Source organism: Psammomys obesus, unplaced genomic scaffold, assembly GCF_907164565.1.
Source record: "Psammomys obesus unplaced genomic scaffold, mPsaObe1.curated_primary_1811, whole genome shotgun sequence".
Taxonomy (NCBI): domain Eukaryota; kingdom Metazoa; phylum Chordata; class Mammalia; order Rodentia; family Muridae; genus Psammomys; species Psammomys obesus.
In genome coordinates this window covers 4,111,083-4,124,709 of record NW_026590905.1, presented here as the reverse complement: position 1 = coordinate 4,124,709, position 13,627 = coordinate 4,111,083, and the positions used below count along the sequence as shown (strand labels likewise).

The 13,627-nt window shown below is 41.8% G+C and overlaps 1 protein-coding gene across 1 annotated transcript in view; it reads left to right on the top strand.

Moving 5' to 3' along the window:
• The first annotated feature begins 7,943 nt into the window (after positions 1-7,943).
• LOC129678494 (pregnancy zone protein-like) overlaps positions 7,944-13,627 on the top strand; it is a 42,578-nt gene continuing 36,894 nt past the window's right edge. Inside the window, exons 1-6 of the mRNA XM_055609294.1 lie at positions 7,944-8,073; positions 10,086-10,269; positions 11,472-11,631; positions 11,785-11,837; positions 12,772-12,792; positions 13,340-13,508. Coding sequence (XP_055465269.1) covers positions 7,991-8,073; positions 10,086-10,269; positions 11,472-11,631; positions 11,785-11,837; positions 12,772-12,792; positions 13,340-13,508 — 670 coding nt within the window. The 5' untranslated portion in view covers positions 7,944-7,990. The remainder of the gene's footprint in view (positions 8,074-10,085; positions 10,270-11,471; positions 11,632-11,784; positions 11,838-12,771; positions 12,793-13,339; positions 13,509-13,627) is intronic.

Here is a 13,627-nt window from a genome sequence, read left to right as displayed (position 1 = left end):
AGGCTAGCTGAAGGCTAGCATGCTGTCATTTTAAAAGCTATTGTACCACTTCAAGCTTCCCACTTGTAACTGGAAAGCAATGCTTTACATCTGCTCTTTGTCTGATTGAGCATTTCTGCTGTGGCAATGAGTTTAGATGGAGGACAGAAAAGTGGGAGGAAGCTGGAGAAAATGACAGAAAGGAAAAGTTTCTGTATCAGTTTTAACAAGGGCTTCTGGTCTCACTAAGACTCTTTACAGACTACGAAAAGGTGATCAACAGAATTCTCCAGTTGTGCTGTTAGAGAATTGGGAACCAAGATCTCCTAGGGCAGTGGCTCTCAACTGCCTAACGCTGTGACCCTTTAATGCAGCTCTTCATGCTGTGCTGGTTATTTCATTGCTGCTTAATAACTGTAATTTTGCTCGTGTTATGAATCATAATGCAAATATCTGTGTTTTCTGATGGTCTTAGGTGACCCCTGTGAAAGGGTCATCAATTACCCCACACAGGTTGAGAACCGCTGTCCTAGACTATGAGGATATGACAAAATTTGAAAATATAAAGCATTTAGATAGTTGGATGTGGGTTGTTTTGTGTGTGTAGTTCCTCCGCTCAGAGTACCTAAGGACATTTAACTGATCTGCCCATTGATTCACATTGCAGAGAGCACCTGTCCCATCTACGTAGGGGACTAGGCTTACTCTGCCTAGTTAAGATTTGGTTCTTCTAGTTTATCAGACACAGCAATTAAAACATGAGAGCCGTCCATCAGGACTCACAAAAATATTAAAATAAAAAAACAGAGTCTTCCTAAATATTCCAATATTCCACCCAAAGAAAATATGCCCCTCATAGCATAACACTGAAGAATTTTGCTTTTCTATTGTTTTAATGTGTTTATAGGAAACTTTTTTCCTAAACAAATGATCAGTTCTTAATTTATTTGTGTGTTCACCAGTTACATTGGATATGTAATAAGATGGTTTCTGAAATTATAGACAAGGAAGAAGGGCCCGATGATGGCAATAGACAACTAGCCAGTTGTCGATCTGCCTTGTGATAGACTGACGGAGGCCCCTGACTTTGTCCACTCTGCCATGCTGACCTAGTACAGAGCCCTAGTCTTGAATTTTTGACAATTGCTGAACACTCCCTTGGTATAACAGTGAATGAAAGCATAGGAACAGCCACCTTTGTCTGACCTTCTGATGGGAAAGATAAATGATATATTTCTAATTTAACCAAAAACGTAAGCAGACACAAAAGGAAAGAATAATACGAGAAATGAGGAGGTGATAGATGTTGTGGGAGCTGTAACGTGTAGTGAAGGGTCAAAGGATCCAGGGTACTCTGGGAGCTGGGAACGGAGAAGACTGAAAGACGAGACATGGCTCTAGGGATAATTTCATGTAGCAATAATATTTAAGCAAAGGCCTGAGGTAGGAAAGGGCACCAATGACATAATTATATCTCAGGAAAGACTATTCCTGGTTGTAAGATCAGCAAGGAAAGGAAACAGACCCCTAAGGTAGAGGTGTGCCATGTGGTCAAGAGAGAGCAGCTAAGTGTGATTAGAGCAACACAAGAAATCAAGGTTGGACACCAGACACCAGACCAGGTGGGAGACCGAGGGTCATCGCTAGGACTTTAGCTCTCTCTGTAACTCATTGCAGGGTTTTCGGTAGGTAGGTAGGTGCCTGACTGGAGGTCTAACATGATCACCTGTCTACAGTTCTTGAGGGGCATCCGTAGGCTCACAGCAATTTGGAGGGAATGTTACCTACACAGTAGAGCACATGTGTGTATTCACATATGCATACATATATAAACATACATGTACATCATATACATACATATGAACAAATCTAACCTAGGGAAAGACATGTACAACGAAAACTTTAAGACAGCGTAGTATGTGGCATTTTCCTCCTCCAAACTGACACATTCCCTCCAGGATAGAAAGGAAGGCCCATGAGCCTCGGGAGGGAAACAAAAAGTCACATATCCTACCAGAGAGTGAAAAAGGAAATAAACAATCTCGGGTGTGGGAGAGGTACTCAAGCAGCTGTAGAAACAAAAGACATCAAGACAGTGGAGGCCCCTGCTGGTGATGCAGAGAGCTCCAGGGATGTGGTTCCAAGAATTGTCACACATGGGGGTGGCCCTTCTGGAGATGTAGTTACTTTTGAGCTAGCCCTGTTCCCTGTAAGTAACAAACAGGGTGTGGAACCAGCCCAAGAGAGAGAAGTGCGCTGCAGTTTACAAGGCTGGAAGGATTGAAGAGCTGAAGAGCGCTTTGACATCAGACATGGATCTGAAGAATTTGGAGTTTGCCCTGTTGGTTTTAGGTCTTGCTTTGGTCCCACATTTTTTTTTTACTATGCTTGTTTCCTCCCTTTTGGAACAGTATTCCTGTGCCATTGTATGTTGGAAGTCCGGGATCTGCTCCTTTATTTTGATTTTACAGGAGAGAACAGTTAAAGGATTGCCATGAGTCTCAGAGACTTTGAATTTCAGACTTTTAAGCAGTGTTTTGAGACTGTGCTAGGTGACACAGACTTTTGAAGTTGAGCCGAAAGCATTTTTGCATTGTGATATGGCTATCCACCTATGGAGGCCAGAATATAGGGGTCAAATATTTGAATGCATAATCCAGAGAGTGGAACTCTTTGATAAGAGTAGAAGGATTAGAAGGTGTGGCCTAATTGGAGGAAGTATGCCACTGGTTGAGGGCTTTGAGGTTTCAAAAGTCCATGCCAGCCCCAGTCTCTCTCTTCCTGAAGCTCCTGTTGCAGCTCTCAACTACTTCTCTAGCACCGCACCTGCCATGCCTTCTGCCACGCTCCCTGCCATCATGATAATGGATTAAACCTCAGAAACCATAAGCAAGTCCCCAATCAAATGTTACATACGAATTGCCTTGGTTATGATGTCTCTTCACAGCTTCAGAGAGTAAGACTTCATTGGTTCACCAAATTGGATATGGACGCAATAATTAATCTTTCACAGGCCCTTTTTGGGATGAGTAGATGTGTGTCTGTTGTATCTCCCCAGGAAAAGTATGTCATACAACACACTGCAAAAATGTCCATCCCACCCAAAGCAAACTACAGATTCAATGCAATTCCCATCAATATTCCAACGCAACTCCACCAAAATTCAAAAAATAATCTTAAATTTAATATGGAAACACAAAAGCACAGGATAGCTAAAAACAGCCCTGAACAACAACAATAAAGTTGATGAAAATTTCACCATCCTAGAGTTCAAGTTATACTACAGAGCTGAAGTAATCAAGACAGCATGGTGCTAGCATAAAAATGGACACATTGATCAATGGAATAGAATTGCAGACCCACATATAAACACACACTTCTACAGCCACCTGATTTTTGTCAAAGAGGCCAACAACCACACTGAAGAAAGCATCTTCAACAAACGGTGCTGATCAGACTTGATAACTAGGTCTTTATCTCCCACCCTGCACAAAACCCAACTCCATATAGACCAAGAACCTCAACATGAGACCTGCAACCCCAATTCTAATTAACATAGAAGACAGCAGGAGATACTCTTGAGCTCATCAGCACAGGAAAGGGCTTCCTGGATACAACCCTGGCAGTGTAGACATTAAGACCCACAAATGATAAACAGGACACAATGAAACTAAAAATTTCTTGAACAGCAAAGGACACCGCTACCATTTGAATGAAGAGGCAGCCTGGAGGGTGGGAAAAATCTGAAAGGGAGTTATTATTTAGAGCATGCAAGAACCCAAAAAAACCTAAATATCAAAAAAAAAAAAAAAAAAACAAACAACCCAATTAAAAACTGTGGAGTGGAGCTAAACATAAAGTTCTTAGAAGATGAAATAAAAATAGCTGAGAAACGTTTTGTTTTGTTTTGTTTTCATGGTCAACATCCTTAGCCATCAGAGAAATGCAGGCTAAACTACATTGAGATTTCATCTTACCCCAGTTAGAAAATTAATTTTCTACAAGGTCATTTTATTTGTGTGTACTGGGAGAGTAAATGCCTCTGAAGTCTTGGAAAAAGACAGAATTGATGAATTCTGTCTCCCTTGACAACACCCTGAGCTGATATCTGAATGCTGATATTATACAACATAAAGCATGTGTCTTTGCGAAATAAAAACAATGCAGTCCTTACATCCTTTTTGTCCCTCTTCCTCCTTCCCAGAATCTGCTCAGAAGCATACACTGAGGGCTGAAGGGTGGAAATACACTGTGTCATTTTTCCAGTCTGTCCTCTGCCAGAGCAAGATCCACAATGGGAGTTATTGTGCTGGATGAGTTATCACAAGGAATATTCCCACTCGCTTTTCCTTACAACCTTTGTTTGTAATGCCATGTAAACATGTAGAGCTTCAGTATCGGTCTCAATATACTCAAATGCAGCTCAGATTTCTGTCTCAGTAATTTAAATGTAGCTCCCCCAATGTACACTAAAACGGGGAGGACACCTTCGTTCTCAGCCCACTCAAAATTGCTCAACGCTCTGCAAACACACATCCCGGGAAATGACACTGACTTAGAACTATGTCCAAAGGTAATGATGTTTTCCACATTTTTGAAGTAGCTTTATTCTGATAGTTCAAAAGCTTTTTTTTTTTTTTGTTTAGTTAACACACCAAAATAATCAACAATGTAAAAAATCAACTCCTCTAACCTTAGTTAGTGTAAATATTTAATGGTATAATTCAGCCATTCGGGTTTTGCTTTTTCTTCACAACAGCCTCTTTTTGCCATTGCCATTAAAATTTGATAGTTAGTAGAGTGTGGATCTGTTAAACTTGACAAATGTGTAACAGTGTAACAAGCTATTTTACACACCGATTTGTTTATTTTATGGGGTCACACACACATGGTGCACATGTGGAGATCAGAGCACAGGGGTCCTTTATCCCTCATTATGTAATCTAAGGCTCTAAATCAGGTGGTCAGGCTTGGACACAGGTGCCTTGATTTGCTGAGCCATCTCACAGACTCCACAAGGTTCACGTTGGACACTTGACAAAAATCTCCCACTCAGATTCAACTTTGGCCTTGGTCTATTTCAACATCATTTCAGGATTCCTTGAAATTGTGTATGAGCAATAACTTTAGGATGGTTGCAGCCATCACCCCCCAGGCATGACTTGCGAGTTATTTTAGTACGTGAAGACCCTCTCCCCATTGTCACATGCATTTTAGATGTGCCCTGGAGTGAAGACCTTCCTTCTAGTTTCTTACCTCAATATTTGTGTAAACTCTTACAACCAAGAGATCTTCAGCTTCTCTTAAGCTTCAAACATCCATTTCACTCAAATTTACTTCTGGTATGAGGAAATAAGGACATTACAAACGAGTCCTTCTGGCTCATCCTGGAGTTTCCTACACTCCTGTAGAAATGACCATTTTTGCTTTAAAACACTAACGTTTTTCTTTTCTGACTGCTATACATTTGCTGTTGAAAACTGCACAGAGGTAAATCAGGGAGCCTGCGCAGAGACTCTAGGTGAGCAGGACCTACATTTTTGTAGACAGTAGATCCCCAGCCTGATTGCTTACCCTAGAACTCAGTAGTACAAGCGTTATCCTAAGTACAGTGACTTCAACTAAAGAAAAACTAATTTAACAAGTACTCAGCTTCAATCTAGATTATTAGCAGCTGCGGACTAACGTATAGATCATGGTTCTAATAAAATGAAAGCATCCCACAGAGTGCTATATTAGCAAAAGTCTTTTTATAGTTGTGTTACAACAAAAACAACAAAAAACAAATAAGCTGATATTTCAGTTTATTTAGATTTGCTAAGCGTATTGCGTTCAAAACTGTGTCTTTACTTAAGAAAGTGATAGTTGGTAGCTATTCCTAAGCCCTAATGAGACTTGGACACAAGCTCTAGGAACTTGGTGTAAAAGTGATTCAACAGATAGATATCCAAACTCTTTTTGCAACTGCCTGGTTTTCGGTGCCTTTCTTTGAAAAGAATGAAAGTACAGCCTCAACATTTTCTATCTCTTTTATGATGAACAAGTTTTCTTATTGCTTCTATTTATCTATAAAATAAGAAATAGTATAGAAAAAAACAGGTGAAGAATAGATTGTCAAAATTTGTCTCAAACTAGTACTAATCAATATCCATCCAAAGATACATGATCTTATCAAGGGGGCCAAATGCAATATGCATTGATTTCATTAAGAGATAATTTTCAAACAAAATTTTCTCCTGAACCTCCAAGAAAAGAAACACATGATTACAGAGTACTATTTCAGTACTCTTTTTTTTTTTAATCTGAGAGAGGATCTCACTGTGTTTTCCTGGCTGGCCTAGAACTCAGTACATATAGAAAGAAGAAGAAGAGGAAGAAAAGGAAGAGGAAGAAGAAGAAGAAGAACCCCCTATATAGACCAACTTTGCCTTGAACTGGCAAGCCATACCTTGCCTTTGCCACACGAGTGCTGGGATTACAGGCTTGTGCCACCACACCCTACCCTCACCAGCTCTTTATTTCTTATTTTGAGACAGGATCAACAAATTGCTCAGGCTGAGGTTAAACTTACTTCCGCTCCTAGGCCAACTTTTAAGTTATATTCTCTTGCCTCAGACTCATGAGTACCAGGGTCACAGACAGGCACCATCACAACCAGCGGAACACCCAACCTTTAATCTTGCAGTGATCTTATATTAATGTAATGGTGAGATTTTTTTCCTGTTTTCATGACTCTGTAAAATAGATTCTAACACCCTGTCTTGAATGACTGAATACTGACAACATATTTTATTTTCATTCTAGAAAAATTGAATATGAATGCTTATTAAATAGTAATTATTTCCTTGTATCAATCTTCTTCATTTTCTTAATGTTCAATAATATATTAAATATGTATTATATATGTCTTAGGTCCAAATGAACTGTCATTTTCTTTATGATATCAAAGAAGAGGAGAACCATACAAAAATAAAAGCCAAACTTTTATGCTTTGGAGGGTGGGCTGGGGAGGTAGTTCAGGGTTCACCGAGCAAGCACCAGGACCTAAGTTGTATCCCAGCACTCACATAAAAGACCAGGCATGGAGGTAGGCACGTGTAGTTGGTTGTAGTCGCAGCCCTGTGGAGCAGGAAGATCCCTGTCGATGGCCAACCAGTCTAGCCAACTGATGAGCTCTGGAAGCAGTGGAGACAGGTGCTTCGCCTGGTCTACAGAGCTAGTTCCAGGAGAGCCAGGGCTACATGAAGAAACCTTGTCTCGAAAAGTTAAATAATAATAACAGTGAGGACAGGGAGATAGTGGTAGTGGTAGCTCAGGGGAGCGATAGGAGAGTTACTTGATGTTATCAGAGATTGTTAATCTCTGGCCTCCACACTCACATGAATGCACACACACCCCTGCTGTGTCACGCTTTTCCTGAGGAAAACGCCTGACATAAATGTCTGTTCGCCCAGATCAGGATGCAATGGCAGATCAAAGTAATGATTCTACAAAAGTCTAACTTGACTCTTTTTTTTTTTCCGATTTCTAAAAAAACAGCAATAACAAAATGCACACACCTTCAAAGTTACCTTACCACTCTGTGGTAAATTTCATTATGTCACTGAGGGAATGCAATACTCCTCGAGTTACAGAGAGGAGACTGCCAGCATACATTTGCACTCATAGTCCTGTTTAGAGAAAGTGGACAAGTATATTGATGTCATCAAACCATGTGTTTTAATTCATTTCTCTTTAAAAAGGTTTAAAGTGCTGAACAGTAACCAGAGCTAGCGGCAGCCTGTTTTTTTCAAACATTGGGGTAACTTTAAAAAGTAGGTAAAGCATAGATAGTCCTGGAAATGATCTGGAATTGATTTTTTTATAGTGAAGTAGTTAATATGTTACAAAGTAAGTGGTTGGCAGCTTACACCCACTGCCCATCAGGTAAATAAAAACCGACCAGTCTGGACAATGATCAGAGTTCAAGAGGCCGAGGGCTCAGACCCGGTCTTCTCTGTCTCCCACCACCATGAGGAGAAACCAGCTGCTCACACCAGTCTCTCTCTTACTGTTTCTGCTTCTTCCCAGAGATGCCACAGCTTCTGCAAAACCGTAAGCAATTCTATTTCCAGAAAATTCTATTGTGTCCCTCCTACCCACTGTGTTATCTCTTTCCTGGTTTCCTGTGCACTTAATCTGTTGGCAAAGAGCTAGGAAGAACTAGGCTCCTGTGGAAAACCTACTCCAGATCTAGAGACCTCTGAGATACATGGAGCAGTAGATGAGAATATAGAATTCCTACAAAAAAAAAAAAAAGATAAACTGTTTATCACAGTTCTCAACCTTGCTAATGCTGTGACCCTTTAAATCAGTTCCTCACGTTGTGGTGACCCCAACCATAAAATTATTTTCATTGCTATTTCATAACTTTAATTGCTACTGTAATGATCAGTGATGCTAATATCTGATATGCAACCCCTATAAAACAGTCCTTCAACCCCCCCCCCAAAGGGGTCACACCCCACCGGTTAAGAACCATTGGTTTGTCGCTTCATAGATGCCCTGTCGTGTGCTGGTATTGGGAAGTAACTAAGCGTCTGCTTCCCTAGTTGAGGGGCACCCAAGAGAGATGTGTGAGTGATGTGTGAGTCTCTTTGCTCACTCTTTTAGGAAACAGTTAGAGGCTGCTAGATTTTAGAAAACATGTTCACAGAACATGTTTCCTTTAATATCTTGCAATACAGAAAAAGATATGGTACACAAGAAAGAAAAGAAAGAAAGAAAGAAAGAAAGAAAGAAAGAAAGAAAGAAAGAAAGAAAGAAAGAAAGAAAGAAATCCCCAAACAGAAGCAGCCATTGTAGAGGTCCCTAAGAACACCTACAAAGAAAGCCTTGCCCTTCTTAGGATCCGATATAGGGGAGGGATCTTTGTCAAGTTTGGCAAGTTCTTTTGAAAGAGGTTTTATGAAGATATAAAAGTTTTCTGGACAGACAGACAGACACTAAGAAGTTGAGAAGCAATGTGAAAGATCCAACCTCACAGAGGGCTGTGTTTGGGTGGCTGCCAGTGAACAGCAGACAGTGCCAGGAAAGGCTTGTTTTTCTCTTGGCAGTGTCTGGGGATGTCTGCTGGTTAACCTAGCTTGGTATGGTTTACCTCACAAGTGATGGGAAGGAGGGAGGCCAAGGCTGCTTCTTAAATTAGATTGAAAAACAATTCAGCTTCTCCCCAGGTATTGCGTGTTAGTTTCTAGTGCTTCCTGTATAAGATTTGTGGTACTCACGTGGAACCCAGGGCCACATAAAGTTGGTTTTTTCAGGCTTCCAGTGATGAACTACTGAAGAGTTCATGGTTTGGACATTTGGGATTTCTAACCAAAATATATAATAGCTGTTGCATCAGCTTGTCTCAGGGAGACCTGACCCAAACATCAACCCACCCCAATAGGAAACCAACAAGAGACTGAAAGAGTAATTCTACCAAAGTCCACCTTGGTGAACCAATGTGTTTGTTGGGGTTAACTACGGGAATATGAGTCAGAGGTTGCTTACAGGAACATGGATGATTCAAAAATAACTGTACCACCAAAAGGCTCACCTCTGTCTGGATGCTGATTCATGAAAGCCGCATTCCTGGGGCTCTCTGCTGGTAGGAGGCCCTCCTCCAGGCAACTTGGCTGGTCCAGAAGTCTCTAAGAGGCAGCTCTGCTTCCTCGCTTCTCTCCAACAGCTGTTCACTGCCTCTGCAGCCGTGGAGACACTGCGTCCATTCTGTTAGCCTCAGCTCTACAGAACTCACAGAATTTACTTCTTGAGTCTCCATCTCCTTTCTCCTCCCTCCTCCCTCCTTCTTCAAGGAAAGAATGTTTCCATTTGGAGGAAATTGCTACATAGCAATAACTTGAACTGATTGTTCAAAGTTTCTAAGATTCCATGGGTGAACATTTCCTGAACAGCAGAGAATCATGTCAGCGTCTAATCTGGGGTTTTATGGTGACCTCTGGGACCTCTCGGGAACCCAGTTTTCCCAAAACCAACGGCTGATGGCAATACGAAAGATGCCAGAAAGCAGCCACAATAAAGATGTCTTTTGAATCCTTCATGGTTGATCCTCTTCTCCACAGACAGTACATGGTGCTGGTCCCATCACAGCTCTACTCAGGAGTTCCTGAAAAGGCCTGTGTCAACCTCAACCACCTGAATGAGACTGTGACGCTCAACATAAGTCTAGAGTATGGACTGCAGCACACAAACCTCCTCACAGACCTCTCTGTGGAGAAGGACTCTTCCTACTGCAGGCCTTTCACGGTCAGTGTCCCTCCTACAATGTGCGGTACTGGTGGAGAAAGGGTAATGGAGTTGATCTTTATGTTCTCATTCATCAAAAAGAAATCTTTTCATTAAGGAAAAATGATGAGCACAAAGTATACCTCAAATTGCTTTTATGACACTTACAAGCAGGTCGAATGAAGTGCTTAAAATGTTGCCAGAACCGCAGGAAAACTTCCTTTTACTTTAGAAATGAACTTCTGAGGTAAATAATATTTACACTTTTACAGATATAAATATTGAGATTCTTTTTTACTTTATTTTTCACTTTAAGTTAGTGTCTCTGTGTATGTGTGCATGAGCTCAGGTAGCCACTGAGGCCAGAAGAGGACACCCTGGAGCTAGAGCTGTGGCCAGTTGTGAGCCTCCTGACATGGTTGCAGGACCCTAATTCAGGTTCTCTGCAAAAGCAGTGTGTAGCCTTAACTGCTGAGCCATTAGCTTTGAACACTGAGATTCTTTTTTGTAAATTAATTACATTTTATTCACTTTGTATCCCCCATAAGCCCCTCCCTCCTCCCCTCCCAATCTCACTCTCCCTCCCCTTCTTCATGCATGTCCCTCCCCAAGTCCACTGATAGGGGAGGTCCTCCTCTCCTTCCTTCTGATCTTAGTCTATCAGATCTCATCAGGAGTGGCTGCATTGTCATTTTCTGTGGCCTGGTAAGGCTGCTCCCCCCTCAGAAGGTGATCAAAGAGCAGGCCAATCAGATTATGTCAGAGGCAGTCCCTCTTCCCATTACTATGTAACCCACTTGGACACTAAACTGCCATGGGCTATATCTGTGCAGGGGTTCTAGGTTATCTCCATGCATGGTACTTGGTTGGAGTATGAGTCTCTGGGAAAACTCCTGTGTTCAAATTTCTGGTTCTGTTGCTCTCCTTGTGGAGTTCCTATCCTCTCCAGATCTTACTATTTCCTACTTCTTACATAAGATTCCATGCACATTGCCCAACAGTTGGCCATCAGGCTCAGCATCTGCATTGATAGTCTGCAGGGCAGAGCCTTTTAGAGGCCCGCTGTGGCAGGTTCCCACCCTGTTTCCTATTTTCTTCATCCTCTGATGTCATTGACACTCCTTTACCATTTCTCAAGGATTCACATGGAAAACAGATCCCTGTAAAAGCTGAGCACTAGGAAGTGGAGCTGAACCCACTCTCTACTCATTTCTGTCCTGCAGATCTCAGATTTGCCATCTCCATCTTCGGAGGCATTCATGTCTGTGCAGATAAAAGGGCCGACTCAGAACTTTATAAAGAGGAAGTCATTGTGGATAACGAAAGCTGAAAGCCTAGTCTTTGTCCAGACAGACAAACCCATATACAAACCAGGCCAAACAGGTACAAGGAACTCACTGAGAAAAAAAAAAAAAAAACTGTGGGGATGGGGGGGAGGGGCGGGTGTTGTTCTTTATGACCAACCTGCAGTTATGGGACCTCTGCCTCTGGGTTCCCACTGGGGTGTCTCACAGGGAAAAAAAATCTCTGTTTCAGTGAAATTTCGCATTGTCTCTATGGACATCAGTTTTCACCCATTGAATGAAACGGTGAGTCTCCTGTTGGTGGGTGGATTCCAATGAGAAAAATAAGCAAACACTTAAGTCTGAGATCGTGCAAGAGATACCTAACTCTAGCACAGAATTTTGCTTGAGAGTACCTGTGCCAGAAGCATGTGCAGTTGGAAGATCGAGGCAGTTCACCAACTGTGTTCTTAAAGGAGATAGAATATTTAAAAATCAAGCTGGGCCTGGCTATGCATGCTTCTAATCCCAGAATTCGGGAGGCTGAGTAGAAGGATGGCAAGGCCCCAGCCTGCCTGGGCCATGCAGTCTGATGCTGTCTGAAATATAACGACAAAAAGATATTCAGTTAAAAATGTCCTCTTACGAGATTCCAGCCAGGTCCAGAAGTGTGTCTGGTTTCTCTTAAGCAAATATCACTTGCAGAATAATAGCATACCTATCATTCAGATCTTTCACCCAGTACATTTCCTCAAACGTATGTGTATGCTAGCCGGAAAGGGAAATCCATGGCTTCTTAAGAGATTTATGCCCTAAACTAAACATGTAAAAAGCTTTGGATCAAACAGGAGACCTCTCCTTGTTCAGACGAGACAAGCAGAGACTGTGTTCCTCCGGACTACAGACTTTATCACCTGATATCATGGTTGTCTCTGACATCCATGAATATGTGGGCAGCACGAGTGGGCTTGATGGGGCAGAGGAGGAAGACACAAGTTTGGGTGGGTAGAGAAGGGAGTACGCATAGGAGGAGTGTGGGAGAGGCGAGTATGGGCAAAACTCATTGCACAAAGCTCTCAAAAATGACTAAAAGGAAAAACGGTACGTAACAAGGAAATAAATCACAGAGTGAGAAAGGAAGCAATAAGTTCAGTAAAATTTAAAAACTGTAATTTTAAAAAGATGCTCTCTTTTTAAATTCCACCACACACTCACACTATTTTTTTTTCCCTCTTTTCAGTTCCGGGTCGTTTACATTGAGGTAGGTAACGAACTGTACATCTCAGTCAGAATGAGGGTTCCCTACAAGTTCTGCGAGCTGGCTTTTCTCCGTTCAGACCCCACTTCACCTCTACTAAAAAAAAAAAAAAAAAAAAAAAAAATCCTATTTTCTTTGCCTACCTCACATTCTTTGGAAAAGTAAAAGCGAAGTGAAGAATTGCAGTTCTTTATGGCTGACGTGTGAGTTCATGATACCTCAAATATTTCTGGCCAAAGCAGACATACATATTTAAAAAAAAAAAAAAGTCCATTACAACGCACATAAGCAGGGTTTCCTTTCTGTGTAGTAAACCGCTTGGCTTCCAAGATCACGCAAGACTGACGCAGCTGGGATGGCATGGTCGCAGGATTCGCTGGATCCCGCAGCCGGTGACTTCACGGCCTGTTACTCAGCTCTAGAATTTTTTTTTTTTTTAATGGATTGACAGCTTTAGCACGAATTCACCAACTGCCTATTAAATAACCTGTGTCATTGCCGCCCTCTCTATGTTTCGAGTCTTTGCAAAAGTGATAATATCTTCCTGCAGAATCCCAAGAGGAACCGGATTTTTCAATGGCAGTATGTCAATCTACCAACCGGACTCCACCAGCTCTCCTTCCCACTGTCCGCTGAGCCCACGCTAGGTACCTACAAGGTTGTAGCGCAGAAGGACTCAGGGAAGAAAATAGAGCACTCCTTTGACGTGAAGGAGTACGGTAAGAATTCCACAAGTATGAGGCATCTGTGATGTCGGAATCCTTAAGGTTACTTTTGTGTATGTGTGTGTGTGTGTGTGTGTGTGTGTGTGTGTGTGTGGTGTACACATGTGTGTGTG